The sequence below is a fragment of the Hylobates moloch genome, unplaced genomic scaffold (assembly GCF_009828535.3).
Source record: "Hylobates moloch isolate HMO894 unplaced genomic scaffold, HMol_V3 SCAFFOLD_1, whole genome shotgun sequence".
In the NCBI taxonomy this organism is placed as follows: Eukaryota; Metazoa; Chordata; class Mammalia; order Primates; family Hylobatidae; genus Hylobates; species Hylobates moloch.
In genome coordinates this window covers 120,730,537-120,750,706 of record NW_026652276.1, presented here as the reverse complement: position 1 = coordinate 120,750,706, position 20,170 = coordinate 120,730,537, and the positions used below count along the sequence as shown (strand labels likewise).

General features: G+C 35.8%; 1 protein-coding gene across 1 annotated transcript in view; it reads left to right on the top strand.

Annotated features, from left to right (window-relative positions):
- The window catches only part of ABCA13 (ATP binding cassette subfamily A member 13), a 509,835-nt gene that overhangs the window by 443,162 nt on the left and 46,503 nt on the right, over nt 1-20,170 (top strand). Inside the window, exons 57-58 of the mRNA XM_032758123.2 lie at nt 5,144-5,278; nt 12,620-12,723. Coding sequence (XP_032614014.1) covers nt 5,144-5,278; nt 12,620-12,723 — 239 coding nt within the window. The remainder of the gene's footprint in view (nt 1-5,143; nt 5,279-12,619; nt 12,724-20,170) is intronic.

Here is a 20,170-nt window from a genome sequence, read left to right as displayed (position 1 = left end):
TATTCCACGTCAGGTACTGTTCTAAGTATTTTACAGCAACCATATGAAGTAGATGATTATTCCCATTTTACAACCTGAGAAATTAGACACAGTTTAATTGAGACACAGAGACACAGGAAAACTGAGACACCAGAGAAATTAGGCCACTTACCCATGTTCACATGGCTAGTATTTGGCAAGGTTTTGCTTTGAAACCATATAAACCAGCTCCAGGGTACAAGTTCTTGACTAAGACATTACTCTGACACTTAGTTTATTCAGGTTGTTAGTTGTATAAGATGGAATTCCTGGTGGTATCAACAGTTCAGTCTTATTTTTATAACCCTGGGATGGCCAAAGAAGTGGAAACTGTGTGGGGTTAGTGCATGACTTCTCTAACATGGAGCTCCTCCTGCTGCCTGGCTTTCCATTGGGCTGGAGTTGGGCTCAACATGTGTGCCTCACCTCCAGGCTTTCAGAACTCATAGATATGGGGGTAATCTTTAGACACATCTGCTGCTCACCTTAGTTGTTTTCTTCAGGCTGCCATCTATTTTCATTGTAACATGGACAGCCACCATTGTAAGCTCTATGATTCTAGCAGAAGACCTTCTGTGCTTCCTGGGAGGCTCCTTTGTCCAGCCTTACAGTCCCCTCTCCTCCCTCCTGGGGACCCTCAGAGCCCATGCTGTGGCGGAGCCAGTCCACCTGTGTTCCCCTTGCTGGTCATATCTAAGTATGGTCAAATTGCTCACTTCTCCAACCTTTCAAAAGTTTGATGAGGTAAGAATAAGACGCCACTTCAAAAAGCTTGAATTTAGGTTTGGCAAGTTAACAATGATTTTCAAATTTCCCATGATTTACACTGCACAGTTTTGTGCAGTGTACATATTTGAGCCTGAATTTAATTAACCTTGTAAAACATGTTATATTAAGTTATGTCACTTGGTTATTACCAAATGATGCAAGAGATGAGGGCTACATAGTCTGGGATGCTAGAGAAAATGTGTAAGAGTTCATCATGCTAGGTAGTTTCAATGTTAGTGTCATAGCATAACAAACAAACAGTACTTCTAAATGGGAAGAGATTTGGCAAATTCTGTGTTTTAGTTTTCCCTGGTATAGAAGAGGTATGGCCCCTCATCATCTTAGTTTTGTTAATACCTGCACATTCCTACCAGGGAATATCCCTACTGTGTCTTGCTTCCCCTTATCTTCTCTAAAGACATGACTTTTATCTTTAAGTTTTCTTCCATTCACACAGTCAGTTTAGCTAGAAGGAGCTAGAAGTTATAAGATAGTAGGAATCGGGACAGGAGGTCATCTTCAGAGGAGGGGCCAGGATAAACATTTCCATCTGAAATCCTTGGTTACCTTTCCCTACTTTACTACTCATTTTGGTCTTTAATCTCACAGAAATGTTGACCTGGCCATTATGTGTGCTAGTGGAAACACTTTGGCTTTGGAGTCCAACAGATGTATGTGTGAATCTCAGGGCAATTTATTTTGGCTCCATTGATGTTTATGGAAGTCCTACTATGTGCCAAATATGAATAAACACTGGGGATTTGCATCCCAGTGCATATCCCATTGGGATTCATCCCAAAACCAATGCATCCCCAAACGAAAGCATCCCAAAACGAATGCATCCCAGTAACTTGCCTTAAGTATGGTACAATTTCTAGAGCTTCATGAGAGAAAAATACCAAACTGCAGAGAGAGATTCTGTGAACTTTTGACATTCTGGGATTTTAGGCAGTATTTTGCCAACCGAGATTGCTAAGGCATTGCTTTTGCCATTACTTTGACAGTATTGCTGAGTGCAGAAAAGACTACAGCAAAATACTTCTTATTAGGCTATTTTCAGTTATTTTCTGACAACATGACATTCAGAAAACATTGGATCAAACTAATACATTTGTTCCTGTATACTCTGGAATCTTTCCTATGGTTAACCAATCCAGAATTTGCAGGCTGCAATATTTAACCTTTTGTGAAATTGGGAAAACATGTCATATGTTTCCTAACTTCATAAAAATATGCAATAGTAATTTGGCAAGTTTATTCAAAATGTAACTTGCATTCTCAGGTGCATTTCTCCAGAACCAGGTACATATATTATGATTTTTTATTTTATTTGTCAGTTTATCAGTTTTCATTTATGTATTGCTAATCCTTGAATAACATGGATGAGAGTAACTAAACATTTCTTTCTAATACATGCACACATACACACATTTTCATTCTCTTTTTCTTGTAATATTTATAGATCTAAAAATAACCAAAAAAATCATTTTCACAATTTGTCATTTTTGCCAGCCTCACCACTGTTAGTACAGCAGGTCCCCAAATAACATTGTTTAGTTCAACATTGTTTCATTACAATGATGAGGAAAATAAAATTGATTTTCTGCCAGGACCACTGTTGGAGAGGAGTTTGCACGCTCTCCCCATGGCTGCATACATTTTCTCCAGGTACACTTGTTTTCTGTCATGTCTCAAAGCTGTGTACATTAGTTTCTTTGGTGTGTCTATATTGAGCCCATGTGGGTGAGTATATGTGGGCGTGTGAGTGCACCCTGTGATGGAATGGCATGCTGTCCAGGGCTGGTTCCTGCCTTGTGCCCTGAGCTTCCAGGATAGGCTCTGACCACCGTCAACCCTGAACTGGAATAATTGAGTAAATCATGTTTTTGTTAATCTTTCACAAATATATGTGTAGCTCACATTTATTTCAGTGTTTGCTATTAGAAGTGTTTTTTTATTTAGAAGTTTGGAGATGTTTCTGTGACCAGACGTATGACATAGGAACTTTTATTTCTATCAATCAGCTTATGGTAAAATTGGTTTCATTAAATGTTGATTTGGTTAAAGCAGTCTCCAAGATCATATAGATGACATTAAGTAAGGACTGCGTTGGCTTTTTCCCGACAGATAAAGCTTTCTAACAGCGTCTATCATGCTCTTAGTTTTCTTCTCTTTTATGGGGACATGTGCCTCCTTTTCCAGGAAGCCTCCCTGGTTTCCTTCCTTCGTCTCTCATATGAGTGTTTATCTAGCACTGATTTACACTTCTTGGCCATTCTTCTCTGACAAAAATTTGGATGAAGCTACATTACTACTTCTGTTATCTCTTTAATCCCTGAAATGCCAGGCATTTATATTTCTTCATTTATATGGCCCTTCCCTTAATATTTGTGTTGTTTGCTTGTGATGAATAAAATGTTTTGTTATGATATTTTAAAATTCACTTGAGTGAATTTTTATTCAACTTGTGATAATTGAAATAATTGTTCTGAATGGAGCCAGGAAAAAGGATGGTTCATATAAAACATTCTGGGGAAAATGACTTTACTTTCAATAAGGCCAACTACTGGCCTTGAGAAGATTTTCTTAAGCAGATAGCAGGAGATTAAATATTTCATCTTTATGTATCTTTTGGGCCTTGAAATCTGTATTTCCTAGAATTATACTATTTTACCATAAGACCAGTCCTTGAGCCACTTCATTCATTTGCAATATATTTTGAAGTTGCACAAGTAAAGCCATATAATAATTTCTGTTGAAAGATTTTACTGGAGGGCATAATGATTATCCTAATATTTGTAGAGGTTCTTAATGCTTCATTATCATTATTGTTATTATCCTAACTTTTATGTACTTGTCAAAAAGAGTATACACGTTAGTTTATATTTATTCAGTTATTTGGGATGCACGATTATTAACCATCTTTTTAGTCCTATAGAATTTTTCCCTCTTCTCCTAAATTTGAATTATGATCTTGGTCAATTTGGCTATATGATGATATCTAAAAAATAAATCTATATTAATACTTCTATGGTCATAAGAGTTAAATAAAATTGTTTGGAAAGTTTTTAAATTATGCTGAGTTGGAAACAAAAAAATTGCTTGCCTTGGACCCCAAGAAGAATTAATCCAGCATAGGAGACAGAACTGGAAACAGAAAATATAGTGTGGTACAAATTACAGTGGGAAATGCTAAATAAAAGTGTTCTATAGACACATATAATACACAGAAGAGGTGAGACATATAACACACAGAAGAAGTGACAATTATTTTTTCTGATGAGAGATATGGGCTGGGCCTTCTAGGATGTGGGACAAGCTGGCAGGGTGGAAGGCAGGGAAGAAGAAAGAAGCTGTGAACCCCAGGCTCTTGGGTACAGTCTGAACTCTCCTGTGGCTGGAGGGATGAGGTTTGACAAATGCTGCCACCATCCTTGGGACTTGGCAAAGTGGTTTTCAGCAGTTACAAATAAGAAATATTTCCCATTCTCCTCCCCACCTCTAGTTACTTTATAAACCAAACTCTGAGTTTGCAAACATTAGCAGTGGCTTCTCAATGTCAAAGGGATATTTCTTTCCTTGTGTTAATATTGAAAATTCCCTCCAGCCATAAAAACGAACAAAATCACATCCTTTGCAGCAGCATGGATGCAGCTGGAGGCATCATCCTAAGCAAATTAACACAGGAACACAAAACCAAATACCATGTGTTCTCATGTATGGGGGGAGCTTAACATTGGGTACACATGAACACAAACATGGCAGCAGTAGACACATGGGAATCCAAAAGTGTGGAGGGAGGGCATGAGACAAGGGGTGAAGAAATACCTGTTAGGTTCCATGCTCACTACTTGGGTGGGATCATTAGAAGCCCAAACCTCAGCATCACACAATATACCCATGTAACAAACCTGCACATAGACCCCCTGAATCTAAAATAATAAAATTTTCTACTTCAGTTGTGTTCTCCCTTTAAGTTTTGACACCTCTATTAGTTTCATTCCCATTTATTTCCTTCTCAGTTTTCTTTTTGGCATACCCCTCTCTGCTTACCTCAACATGGGTATTTATCTGGACCCCCAACCTTGAGCGTGTTTCTTGCCCACTCTGCTCCCTGAACTCTAGATGTGATGATTCTGACCATCACTTAGATGTCTCCAGCTGCAGAAAACTCCCACCTGTTCACTCTCAATTACTGCCTGTATGGTGAAGGGGGATGTTTCAGGAGATGTACTTGATTGTATGTGTGCAGGTGGGCAGGGTTAGTGGGAGGGAGAAGCAGGAATGAGGACTGAGACCAGCTGTCTGGTGCACTTTGGTGAATGCTGGTGTGCACATGGACATGCCTCTCTTCCAGGTTGCTGGAGACCTCATCAGGCGCTTACACCTTGAAGCCCATGCGGACAAACCTGTGGCCACCTACAGTGGGGGAACCAAGCGGAAACTCTCTACAGCCCTGGCCCTGGTGGGGAAACCTGACATTCTTTTATTGGTGAGTAGAGAAATGTCAATATCTTGGAATAAGACACATATTGCATATTGATTTATAAACTGATTTTAAGGGTTTTTCTGGGAAGTAACTTCAGAACTTGCAAAGCTGGTTCTACAAACTAGTAAACTGTTTTGCCATAAGCCAACATTTCCCAAATGTCATTTGAATTTTACAGAAATAAAACATTTATCTTTTGCTAGATTCACTTATATTTGTCAAGCTGAAAATTCTATAAAATTTTAACATTAAAATGGTGTTTTAAAAGATTATTAGAATTCATCTATAATCTGAAAACAAATTATGTTTTCCTCTAGAATATTGCTTTTATGTATTTTTCTGTGTGTAGATGTATGTTTATCACAGCAGTAGTGACACCTGTCATGGTGAATCTTAAAGATGGGTGTTGAGAGTGAAGGATGGATATGATGTTGAGAGTAGGGAAGAAAACTCCAGCAAGAGGGTAGAGTATATGCAGTAGTCTTGAGACAAGGTGGTCTACAATCAATCTGGGAACTGCAATTAATTTGATTTGAATGAATCAAAGCATTGAGGCAACAATTGTCAAGAAATGGAGTTAATTGTCTTGCATTTCATAAAACAGTTATAACTGTTAATACAAGTAATGCCATTGAAAGAATAAATAAAGGCTATTGTTACATGCCATGAATTGGATTCTAATCACTAGGGTGCGTCTTTGGACTTCACACCAGTAGAGAGTCTGAGGGGTGTCAAAAAGTGTGGAAAACAAAACAGATTCCTTTTTTTCTATCTTTCTTCATCAAATGAATACACCCTTTTAATGGGGTAGTAAATGGGGATCGAGAAGGTCTGTGTGGGAAAATGGTCTCATCGTTTGCTGATTGTCTCCTGGAAACTCACCTGAATATTCTTTTTAGGTGCCATAAATTTGCTTTTGCAATGTCCAAATTCCTGGACTATTATATAGTTTCATATTCCGGAATCTGATAAAAACTACCATTTGCACAATCCTGAAGTGTACAAATTACATTTTATTTTCAACATGAGGCAGGATTATGTTGAGTAGTTAACAAGATGTGGGCATTCATTACTTTCTGTGGAATTTCCCTTTGCCCAGCCTCTTACAATACATCTCCTCAGTTGGATGAAGGGGCCTCTGCTCTGTAGCCATGACCTGGCTCACTGCAGACGCTGACATGCTTTTCTTTGATACATCCTTGCTCTCAGCTTTCCGTGGATGCCCAAACCTGTGACACAGTGGTCAAGGTGGGGACTCTGGAGTTTGACTGACAAGCATTGAATTTTGCTTCTGCAGCCACCCAACACTTGGCCTTGTATGTTCTATGCCTGCTTCTTTCTTGTCTGAAAATTGTCCTGATAATAGTGTCTGTCTCATGAAGTCATTGAAAGCAGTAAATAAAATAAACTACATTAAGCATATAGCCCAGTGTCCAGCAGATGGTAAACCACAGTAAATATTCGTGACTATGATGATGGTTACCGTTCAGAGCAATAGGTTAAAGAGATTTGCTGCCGGGCCTTTGGAGTTCTCAACAGAGAGACTAGAAGTGACTGTCAGAGCTGACATCAAGGAGGGAATCAGGAAAACGTAAATTACACATCCAACTGTCATACTGAGCATTGCGTGATCACACCTTTTATTTACTTATTTTTATAACTAGTACACTTACATTGCTTGATTTGCAGAAAAGACTAGATATTTATTTTCCTTTTTAGTGCTTCTCCCCCCACCCCTACTGCTTCCCATCTGTTTCTTTCTTTGGGGAAGTTTATGAACCTAAGCTCTTAAGAAATATGTGTTTAGTACTCCCTGGCTAATAAAAGCACAGAAATACATCTTACAGTTTGGCAAGATTTCTCTAGAAGTGGTTCATATAAGAAATGCTTTGGTGTCTGTTGAAGGAGAAAGCTTCAAGTTCTAAGAAACATCAATTTATTTGATGCTGCTAAATAAATGAAGCCTTTTTCTGCTATCATATGTCTTCCTAGGGGATATCATTCCGAAATTTTATGGAGGTGGAAAATTCATTTTAAAAATATCAAGGTTGGCTTACCTAGCCAGATCATGGAGGAGAACCAACCTGACATGAAAATATAGCCCAATTCCCCACCTCTCAGTTTTATGGAGGTATAATTAACCAATAAAAATGGTATATATTTAATGAATTCAACATGTGTTTTGACATACATAAATATTCCGATGTGATGACTACAATCAAACTAATTAACATATTGATGACATCACATAATTGCCATTTTTTTCCCCTGTGTGTGATGAGAACACTTAATATCTACCCTCTTAGCAAATTTCAAATATGTAATACAGCATCATTACCTACAGTCCCTCTCTTAGTTCACTGTGCTGCTATAACAGACTGGATAATTTATAAAGAACAGAGAACAGAAATTTGAGTTTTGGAGTCTGGGAAGTCCAAGATTAAGGCACTGCCAGGTCCAGGTGTCTGCTGAGTGTGCCAACCCTGCTTCCTGAACCCTGTGCCCTCCAGAGGGGAGGAATAGGTATCATCACAAGGCAAAAGTCAGAAGGGCAAAAAGAGGTGAATGTCCTTCATCACGTCCTTTTATAAGGTCACTTAACCTTATAAACTCATTCACCTCCCAAAGGTCACACCTCTCAATACCGTTTCATTAGGGATTGAGTTTTAACATGAATTCTCTAGGGGACAAAACATCCAAACTGTAGCAGCCCTATATGCTGTATATTAGGTCTCGAGAACTTGTTTGTCCTGTATAACTGAAATTTTCTGCCTTTTGATAAGTATCTCCCCATTTCCACAGCCTGGCACCTTTCTACTCTCTCTTCCTATGTGTTCAACTTTTTAATATTTCATTAAGAAGTGGTGTTTTTTCATGCATGGCTTATTTCACTTTATGCTTGGCATAAAGTCCTCCAGATTCACTTATGTTGTTGAAAATGGAAGGATTTCCTTATTTTTCAGGCAGAATAATATTTCATTACACCCACACATACACAGTGAGAGAGAAGAGAGAGAGAGAGACAAGGAAACGGAGAGAGAGAGAAAGAGAGAGACATATACATTTTCTTTTCCCATTTATACACTTAGGGATACTTAGGTTGTTTCTATATCTTGGCTTTTGTAAATAATGTTGTCATGAATATAGCACTGCAGATATCCCTTCCAGATATTGATTTTATTTCCTTTGGATACACACACAGAAGTGGGATTACTGGATCAGTGGCAGTAGTATTTTTAATTTGTAGAGGAACCTCCACACTGTTTTCCATAATGTGTGTACATTTACATTCCCACCAATTGTGTATAAGGGTTCACTTTTCTCCGAATCCTTGCCATTGCTGATTATCTTCTGTCCTTTTAACAATAGCCATTCTAACAAGTATAAGATGATATCTCATGGTGGTTTTCATTTGCATTTCCCTGATTATTAATAATGTTGAGCATCTTTTCATATACCTGTTGGCCATTTGCATGTCTTCTTTTGAGAAAAGTCTGTTCAAGTTTTTTGTCTATTTTTAATTATTATTATTTTGCTATTTAGTTTTACGAATTCCATATATAGGATGTAACTCCTTATTGGATATATGGTTGCAAATATTTTATCCCCCACTGCAGTTTGCCTGCTTTGTTGATATTTTCCTTTCTTGTGCAGAAACTCTTTTCGTTTGAAATAGTCCCACTTTATGTTTGCTTCTGTTTTATGTGCTTTTGGTGTCATATCCAAAAAAGAAACAAGCAAAACATTGCCAAGACCAATGTCAAGGAGCTTTTCTTTTTTTTTTTTTTTCTACAAGTTTCATGGTTTCTGATCTTATGTTTAAATCTTTAATACATGTTCAGTTGATTTTTGTGTATGGTGTAAGATAAGGACTGAGTTTTAATTTTTTGTATGTAGATATTCAGTTTTCCCAAAGCCATATATTGAAGAGACTGTCCTTTTCCCAGTTTTAATTTTGGTGTATTTGTCAAAGATTAATTGACTATATGTGTGTGGGTTTAGTTCTGTACTGTCTATTCTTTTCTATGAATCTATATGTCTGTTTTTATTCAAGTACCATACTTTTAAAATTATAATAGCATCGTAGTATATTTTGAAAATAGGAAATGTGAGGCCTCCAGCACTGTTCTTCTTGCTTACTTTCTTTAGCTATTTGTGGTCTTTTGGGTTTTTTTAAATATAAATTTCAGCATTCTGGTTTTCTATTTCTGTGAAAAAATGACAATGGAATTGTAGGAATAGCACTGAGTCTGTAGATCGCTTTGGGTAATATGGACATTTTAAAATATTAATTCTTTCAATCCATGTACATGGATAGCTCTCCATTTATTTGTCTTCAATTTCTTTAATCAAATTGTTATAGTTTTTAGTATACAGATCTTTCACTTCCTTTGTTAAAATTATTTCTGAGTATTTTATTCATTTTGATCTTATTGTAAATGAAATTGTCTAAAATTTCCTTTTCTGATAACCCATTGTTATTTTATGGAAGCACAATTGATATTTGTATGTTGATTTTGTATCATATGACTTTATTAAATTTGTTTATTCTAATGGATTTTTTGGTGGAGTCCATAGTGTTTTCTGTATATTAGATCATGCTTTTGAAAAGATGATTTTACTTCTTCGTTTTTGATTTGGATGCCTTTTCTTTGTCTTGACTAATTGCTCTGGTTAGGACTTCTAGTATTATGTTGAATAGAAGTGGCTAGAGTGGGCATCCTTGTCTTGTTCTTCTTAGATTTGAAGTTTTTAGCTTTTCACTGTTGAATATGATGTTAGTTGTGGGCTTATGATATATGGCCTTTTATTCTTTTATTTCTGCTAACTTTGGGATTAGTTCATTTCTTTATCCAGTTTCTTCAATTGCAAAGGTAGGATATTTATTTGAAATCTTTCTTTTTTCTTAATGTTGATGACTTCTTCCTCAAATCTGCTTTTACTTCATCCCATAAGTTTTGTTTTGTTTCCATTTTCATTTGTCTCAAGATACATGTACTTTTTAAAATTTTCTTTTTAATTTCATTTTTGACCCATGGATGTTCAGGAACATATTGTTAATTTACACTTATTTGTGAATTTTACAGTTTTCCTCCTTATTAATTTCTAGTATCATACCATGGTGGTCTGAAATGATGCTGGATATGATTTTCATTTTTTAAAATTGTTTAGACTTGTTTTGTGGCCTAATATATGGTCTCTCCTGGAGAGTATTTTATGTGTGCTGGAGAAGAATGTGTATTCTGCTATTGTTGGATAGAATGTTCTGTGTATGGCTGTTAGGTTCATTTGGTCTAAAGCATAGTTCAAGCACATTGTTTCCTTATTGATTTTCTATCTGGTTAATCAATGTATCATTGAAAGTAGAGCCTTGAACTCCCCTATTATTATTGTACTTATGTCTTTTACTTCTTTCAGTTCTGTTAATATTTGCATTACATATATAGCACTCTAATGTTTGGTGCATATCTATTTACAATTACTCTTTTATCATTTTATATAAATTGACCATTTTATCATTGTATTTTTCTCTTTTTACAGTTTTTGACTTAAAGCATATTTTATCTGACATCAATATATATAAACATGCCCTCTGGGTCATCATTTGCTTGGAGTATCTTTACCTATTGTTTCACACTCAGTCTATGTGTATCCAAAAAAAACTGTACTAGGTCTCTTGCAAACAGCATAAGATTGGATCTTGGTTTTTATCCATTCATTCACTTTATGCCTTTTGATTGGCAAATGCTGTCTATTTACATTTAATGTAATTATTAATAGGTAAGATCATATTCTTGACATTTTGTTAATTGTTTTCTGGCTATTTTTAAAGTTATTTATTTATTTTTTCCTCTATTACTGTTTTTCTTTTAATTTGATAATTTTTTTGTGTGTTGGTATGTTGGTATGCTTTGATTCATTTCTGTTTTTTTTCTTTTGTGTGTGTGTGTGTATGTGTGTGTGTGTGTGCATCTACTATAGGTTTTTTTATTTGTGGTTACCAAGAACCTATATAAAACATCTTATAGTTACAAAAGTCTATTTTTAACCTGATAGTAACTGAACTTATATCACATTAAAAAAAAAAACTACACTTTTACTTCCAACCATCTCATTTTATGTTTTAGATGTCACAATTTGCACCTTTTTATGTTGTATTTCCATTAAAAAATTATTGTAGCTATAGTTATTTTTAATACTTTTTTGTCTTTTAATCGGAATATTACAGTTATAAGTGATTTACACACCAACATTAAAGCGTTAAAGTATGCTGAATTTGGCTGTATACTTTACTGTGAGTTTTATAATTTCATGTTGCTAATAGAATCCTTTTATTTTGTTTTGAAGAACCCCTTTAGCATTTTTTTTTTATAAGCCAGGTATTGTGTCAATGAACTCTTTCAGCTTTTGTTTGGGAAATTCTTTATCTCTTTTTTATCTCCGAAGGGCAGCTTTGCTGGGTAAAGTAGGTAAAGTATTTTTATTTGGCAGGTTTTTTTTCTTTCATAGGCTCACTCTTTCCCAGTCCTGAAGATTTCTTCTGAAACATCCACTGATAGCCTTGTGGATGTATGTCATGAGCCTTTTTTTTGCTCTTGTTGCTGTGAAAATTCTGTTTTTCATTTTTGGCAGTTTGATTATTGTGTATCTCAGTGAATAATTTGTTGGGTTGAAGCTATTTGGGAACTTTTAAGCTTCATATATATCGATGTTCAAATGTCTATCTCTTTATCCAAATTTGGGAATGTTTCAGCCATTATTTAATAAGCATTCTACTGCCCTTTTTTCTCACCTTTTTTTATTTTGTAAATCTCGTATTGTAAAAGTTAGGTCTCTGGATAATGTGCCATAAACCCTGTTAGGCTTTCTTTGTTCTTCTTAATTCTTTTTTATTTTTTTAAAATTTTCCTTGGCTGGATAATTTCAAATAATCTGCCTTCAAGTTCACAGATTTTTTTTATCTGCTTGATCAGATGTGCTTTTGGCATTCTCTATTATATTTTTTATTTCATTATATTTTTCTGCACCAGTATTTCTATTTGGTTCTTTTTTTTATAATTTTGGTATCTTTTTTGAATTTCTGTGGATGAGGTGAGTAAGAAGTGGGGCTCCTGGGTAGCCTGCTGCATGGCTGGAGGAGTCAGGCACTCCCTCATTGCTCTCTCACATTCCCCTATCATTCTGGCTTTGTTGAGCAGAGTGCAACAAAGCCAACTGGAGAGCTGCCTGTTAGAGCCAGAGCAGAGATTTTTCTTTCACCCGGGGTCTGGCCTCCCATGTCATTGTGTATATTTCTGTTTGTGTTTTTCAAATGCTGATTACTCTGTGTTGCCTTTCCTTCAGGATGAGCCCAGCTCTGGGATGGATCCCTGCTCTAAGCGGTACCTGTGGCAAACGATAATGAAGGAGGTTCGGGAAGGCTGTGCTGCCGTGCTGACCTCCCACAGGTGAGTTCCAGTTTCTCTTGTAGCCATTTCCTGAGTAAGACTGAGTAACAAAGGTTAAGAAGTGCATTTAGGCCCCCGCACAGTGCTACACATAGACATTTCTTAATCTTTATAACACAATAATGGTGATATTACTGTTAGCCCTTATTGTATAAATTGAGACTGAAGCCATGAGGGATTATGTTGTATAACCAAGTTTACATAGCAAATAGGTGGCAGAGCTAGAATTTGAACCTAGTATTCTGTGTCCAAGGACGATATTCTTGCCTCATCCATTGCTACTGTTCAAGGATGAGTGCTAGACTACCATTTTCAGGTCTTCCTGAAGGATCTTTCAGATCCTTTCCATCCAAGGCCTGTTAATTCAGCAGGTAGAATTAGCTGAACTAAAATACTTAACAGGTTACTGAATCTGGTTTAACATTTTCTTTATCACAGAATTAAGTTTGTAATTAGATTTCAAAACCATTGACTTCTTTTTAACTTTCTAATACACTGTTCTAGGCCACACAGAATTACAAATATAGATTTCATAAAACCTACTTATGGGGAGTGAGCAATATGATTTAACCAATACAAATCCTAATGATGTAATAAAGACCAGGCTTTAACATTTAGACTTGTTTTGTCTTTATGCTTAAGTAAAATATACTGTGAATAAGATGTCAAGAGCTGCCAAAGATCTGACATTTTGCCCTTTTGCAAGCTAACAAATTTAGCTTGATATAGTTTTATGGATGTTGACAGAAGAAATGAGACTTCTGGGACAGAGATGGAAGACTTTATTGCTCACAGCAAGAACAGTAGCCAGAGTGTCAGCATGGTTTCTCATTGGTTCCCTAAACTCCAGTTTCTGTTGGACTGATGGATGCCTGCACACAGAGGAGAGGAATGCCAAATCTAGTGAAATTACTACCTTATAACATCTGATAAGGAAGCCAGCCCTTGGTTTGGGAGGAGGTGTCACTTCTTCCATGGTTGTTTGCTGCAAGCATAAAGAGCAGTTAGGGTCTTATATTCTTGAAATTCATGGCAAGACATGTAGGAACACAAGGGACCCATGGAAACATGCTTCCCAACAGTCTAAATCATTCAGTCTCTGCTTGAATACCCCAGCTCTTGTTACCAGAAGTGAAATATAAAGCTAGCCCTATCATTTGAAACGTGAGATTTCTGAGAGGACCTCAGAAGACTTTACTGATTACTGCAGCATTATTAGTTTACGTAAAAATACTATTAAATGCTATAACTCAGCATGCATAATCCTATTACACATAAATCTTACAGCCATTTCCTGTAACAAGTGTTTCTGGCTGCAAAGCCGATGCATTGTGAAGAAATCAGCCATTCACACATTTCTCACATTGCTTCATGTCAAAGTAGACTTTTCTTCTTAATTTTCTATCTCTGGGCTCTTTCTTTTTTAAAAAAATTCATTCACTGATAGGTTTGTCTATACTGCTTAACATTCCCCAATTTTCGCTTCCAGACTAAACTTTACACTGTTGTTTTTTTTAAATATCATTTTCTGAAATATAATTTACATTTGATATAACTTGATCACTGTAAGTATGGAATTCTATAATTCTTTAGTAAATTTATAGACTTGTGCAAATATTACCATAAATAAGCCTTAGAACATTTGGGTCACCTCCCCCAAATTTTCTCATGCTTATTTTCAGTTAAATTAGCATTCAAGGCCAGGCGCCGTGGCTCATGCCTGTAATCCCAGCACATTGGGAGGCCGAGGCGGGCAGATCACGACGTCAGGAGATCAAGACCATCCTGGCTAACACGGAGAAACCCCATCTCTACTAAAAATACAAAAAATTAGCCGGGTGTGGTGGCGGGCGCCTGTAGTCCCAGCTATTCAGGAGGCTGAGGCAGGAGAACATCATGAACCCGGTAGGCGGAGCTTGCAGTGAGCCAAGATCAGGCCACTGCACTCCAGCCTGGGCGTTACAGCAAGACTCCATCTCAAAAACAAAAACCACAACAAAAAAATTAGCATTCAAAACCTCCACCTAGGAAAACATTGATGGCTTTCTGCCTCTGTAAATTTGCTTTATATGGATATTTCATTAACTGAATCATATAATTAGTAGTCTGCTGCATCTCTTTTTTTAATTTATCATAACACTTTTTTTTGAGACGGAGTCTTGCTCAGTCGCCCAGGCTGGAGTGCAGTGGCACCATCTTGGCTCACTGCAAGCTCCGCCTCCTGGGTTCACGCCGTTCTCCTGCCTCAGGCTCCCGGGTAGCTGGGACTACTGGCACCCGCCACCACGCCTGGCTAATTTTTTTGTATTTTAGTAGAGACAGGGTTTCACTATGTTGGCCAGGATGGTCTCGATCTCCTGACCTCGTGATCCACCTGCCTGGGCCTCCCAAAGTGCTGGGATTACAGGCGTGAGCCAACGCGCCTGGCCTATCATAACATTTTTTTGTGTTTTATGTCAATAGCTTGCTCCTTTTCATTCCAAATGGTATCCCATTTTATAGCTATACCACTTTTATTTATCCATTCATCAGTTGAGCATTTGGGTTGTTTCCAGTGTTTTGCTATTATGAATAACATGTTATGAACAGTGATATAAATGTCTGTGTATGTATAGACATGTTTTTTTTTTTTTAGATTTTTCTGAGTCAAATTGCTAGGTTGAATAGTAAGTTGTATTTGACACTTTAAGAAACTGCAGAGTTATTTCCCAAATTGGCCTTATCAGTATATGTTCCCAGCAACAATGATGCATCTTCTTTATTCCACACCCTTGTCACTACTGCCTGTCTTTTTTCATTATAGGCACCCTAGTGAAGTGGGGTTTTAATTCACATTTTCCTAAGGACTAACACTATTAGAATCTTGTCATGTGCCTGTTGGTTATTTGTATTAATTCTTTCGTGACATATCTATTCCAATATCTCCTCCATCCTCCATTTCTTAAAAATGGATTTATACTTTAAAATAGTTTTAGGTTCACTGCAAAATTGAGAGGAAGGTACAGAGATTTTTAAAATCCCTCCTTGCCTTCACACATGCATATCTTTCCCTATTATCAGCATGCAGTACCAGAGTGATACGTTTATTAAAATTGATGAGCCTACATTGACGGCACATTACCACCCCAATCCAATTTACATAGGGTTCACTCTTGGTGTTGGACATTTTATGGGTTTGGACAAATATCTAATAAGAATCCACCATTATAGTATCAGATAGAATTGTTTCTCTGCCCTAAAAATTTTCTGTGTTCCACCTATTCATCTCTCCCTCCCGCCCAACCCCTGGTAACCACTCATCTTTTTACTGTCTCCATAGTTTTACCTTTTCCACAATGCCATATAGTTGGAATCATACAGTATGTAGTCTTTTCAGGTTGACTTTTTTCATTTAGTTTCTCCCATGTCTTCTCATGGCTTGATAGCTCATTTCATTTCAGTCCTGAGTCATATTCCACTATCTGGATGTACTACAGCTTATTTATCCACTCATCTGCTAAACCACATCTTGGTTGCTTCCAAGTTTTGACAATTTTGAATAAAGCTGCTTAAGGATCCATGTGCAGTTTTTTGTGTGAACATATTTTCAACTCCTTTGGGTAAATACTAAGGAATGTAATTGCTGGATTGGATGGTAAGAGTACGTTAATTTTTGTAAGGATCCCTTATATTTAAATTGTTTTTTATCTATTATTTTTGAATTGTAATAGTTCTTTTTATGTAGCAGATATTCCTATATTCTGAATAGAAGTCCCTTGCTGGATAAATGATTTGTAAATATGTATTTCCAGTCTATGGCTGTCTTTCCATTTTATTAATAATGTCTTTGGAAGTGCAAACATTTTAAATTTTGATTACATTCAGTTTATCAATTTATTTTTATTGGTTTGTGCTTTTGGTGTCTCATCTAAGAACTATTTGTTCAAATGAAGTCCTACAGATTTTCTTATATCTTTTTTTCTAAAAATTTTAGAATTTTAGCTCTTATATTTAAGTCTTTGATCTATTTCAAGCTAAGTTTTGTGTATAGTATGAGAAAAGGATATAAATTCACTTTTATGCATGTTAATATCCAGTTATTTCAGCACTCTTCCTTGAAAAGATTATCTTTTATCCCACTGAATTGTCATAGCACCTTTATTATATTATTTATTGTATGATTTATTTTTGGACTCTCAATTATTATCCATTGATATGTATGCCTATTTTCTCACCCAATAATATCATGTTGATTATGGTTGTTTTCTATTAAGTTTTGAAAACAGTAAGTGTTATTCCTTCAGCTTTTTCCTTCTATTATAAAATTTTTCATTCTCTTGAAATATTTTTCAGTTTCTCTTGTGATTACTTCCTTGACCCTTAGTTTATTTAGAAGTGTCGTTCAATTTTCAAATACTGGGAGATTTTTAAGAGTTTTTTTTTTCTGTTATTCGTTTCTGATTTAATTCTGTTGTCATTAGATAAAATAAGTTGTATGGTTTCCATCCTTTTAAATTTGTTATGACTTTTTAATGGCCTACCAGAGGGGTTACAGTTTTTTTTTTATAAAACACCATATTTTAATTGTTTTTTATCTATTATTTTTGAATTGTAATAGTTCTTTTTATGTAGCAGATATTCCTATATTCTGAATAGAAGTCCCTTGCTGGATAAATGATTTGTAAATATGTATTTCCAGTCTATGGCTGTCTTTCCATTTTATTAATAATGTCTTTGGAAGTGCAAACATTTTAAATTTTGATTACATTCAGTTTATCAATTTAGAACTAGAAATACCATTTGACCCAGCAATCCCATTACTGGGTATTTGGTTTTGCAAGTCATATGTTGTGTACTGCAGTATCCAACTCCACTGTTGTAGTGTGAAAGCTCCCACCACTATTAGGTAAATGCATAATTGTGGTTCCAATAAAACTTTATTTGTTCCTCTCCCCCTAACCCCCACAAAATGGTGGCAGGCTGGATTTAGCCAATGGGCTGCGGTTTTTTACTCCAGGCTTAACATATGGTCTATCCTACAGAATTGTCTATGCAAAGGAATATGTATTCTGTAGTAGTTGGATGGAATATTGTATATACAGCAAGTTAGTTTGACAGTCTTGTTTAAGTATTCTGTATTCTTGTGGATTTTTTCCTGTGTATTCTATCAATTACTGAAAATAAGATATTGAACTCTTCAAGTATAATTGTTACATTTTTCTTTTCCTTCTTTAGATTCTGTGAGTTTTTGCTTCATATATTTGGAGTCTGTGTAGTTAGGTGAATATGCATTCTTAATTGCTATCATACTAATATTTTGACTTTCTTATCATTATGAAATGTCTCTTTTTCACTCTAGCAGTATGTTTTATCTTAAAGTCTGTTTTGTTTCTTAAAATAGCCATTGCTTCTGTCTTTTGGATGATGTTTGTATGGTATATCTTTTCATATTCTTTTATTTTCAAATAATTTGTGTCTTTGAATAGAAGGAGTGTTTCCTATAGATTGTGTATAGTTGGATATTGTTTTTTTTTTTCCCAATCTGACAATGTCTGCCTTTTGTGTGAGGTATTTAAACTGTCCCACATTTAATGTAGTTATTGATATGGCTGAAGTCACATTGACCGTTTTGCTATTTCTTACATAATGTCTCCTGTGTTTCTTATATCTGTTTCTGCTTGGCAGTCTTATATATCAAATGAATAATTTGAAGTATACTGTATTTAATGTTTTATCTATTCTTTTTAGTTATGTTCTTACTGGCTAGTCTAAGGATGATAGTATACATCTTGATGCTAACTTAATTCTAGAAAAGTATTGTAATCTTGCCCTAATATGGCTCTATTTCCTCCCTTTTTCTTTGTGCTATTATTACCATATATATTACATTTTATATGCTATAAATCCAATAAAGCATATTATAATTTTGACTTCACACACTTTTAAATCTTTTAAAGAAGATAGGAAAATATATCAAAAAGAGATATCCACAGTCTTAAATAGTAATCCATACAATTGTCATTTCTGATGTATATCTGTCCATACGAAAAATGTGAGAAAATTTTGGCCATTATTTACTCAGATACTTTTTCTGGTCCTATCTATCTTTCCTTTTCTTTTGGTCTTCCATTACATGTATGTTGAAACTCTGATCTTATCGCACAAGTCTGAGTTCTTGCTCATTATTTTTAGTCTTGTTTTTCTCTATTTTTGGATTTGATAATCTTTATTGATCTATGTGTTCACTGACTCCTCTGCCATTTTGAATCTGGTGTTGACCCCTCTAGTGAATTTTTCATTCAATTTCTTGTAATCTTTAACTGAAAGATTTATTTTTTTATAATTTTTAAGCCCTTCTTCAGAATCCCCACTTACTAATATTGTTGTCAGACTTTTCTTTAATTCTTTTTATTTATTATTATTATACTTAAAGTTATGGGGTATGTGTGCAGAACGTGCAGGTTTGCTACATAGGTATACATGTGCCATGGTGGTTTGCAGCACCCATCAACCTGTCATCTACATTAGGTAATTTTCCTAATGCTGTCCCTCACCCAGCCTCCCAGCCCCGCAACAGGCCCCGGTGTGTGATGTTCCCATCCCTGTGTCCATGTGTCCTCATTGTTCAACTCCCACTTATGAGTGAGAACATGTGATGTTTGGTTTTCTGATTTGTGTTACTTTGCTGAGAATGATGATTTCCAGCTTCATCCATGTCCCTGCAAAGGACATGAACTCATTCTTTTTTATGGCTGCATAATATTCCGTGGTGTATATGTACCACATTTTCTTTATCCAGTCTATCATTGATGGGCATTTGGGTTGGTTCCAAGTCTTTGCTATTGTGAACAGTTCCTCAGTAAACATATGTGTGCATGTGTCTTCATAGTAGAATGATCTATAATCCTTTGGGTATATACCCAGTAATGGGATTGCTGGGTCAAATGGTATTTCTAGTTCTAGATCCTTGAGGAATCGCCACACTGTCTTCCACAATTGTTGAACTAATTTACACTCCCACCCACAGTGCAAAAGTGTTCCTATTTCTCCACATCCTTTCCAGCATCTGTTGTTTTCTGACTTTTTAATGATCAGCATTCTACTGGCATGAGATAGTATCTCATTGTGGATTTGATTTGCATTTTTCTAATGACCAGTGATGATGAGCTTTTTTTCATAAGTTTGTTGGCTGCATAAATGTCTTCTTTTGAGAAGTGTCTGTTCATATCCTTTGCCTACTCTTTGATGGGGTTGTTTGTTTTTTTCTTGTAAATTTGTTTAAGTTCTTTGTAGATTCTGGATATTAGCCCTTTGTCAGATAGAAAGATTGCAAAAATTTTCTCCCATTCTGTAGGTTGCCTGTTCACTCTGATGGTAGTTTCTTTTGCTGTGCAGAAGCTCTTTAGTTTAATTAGATTCCATTTGTCAATTTTGGCTTTTGTTGCCATTGCTTTTGGTGTTTTAGTCA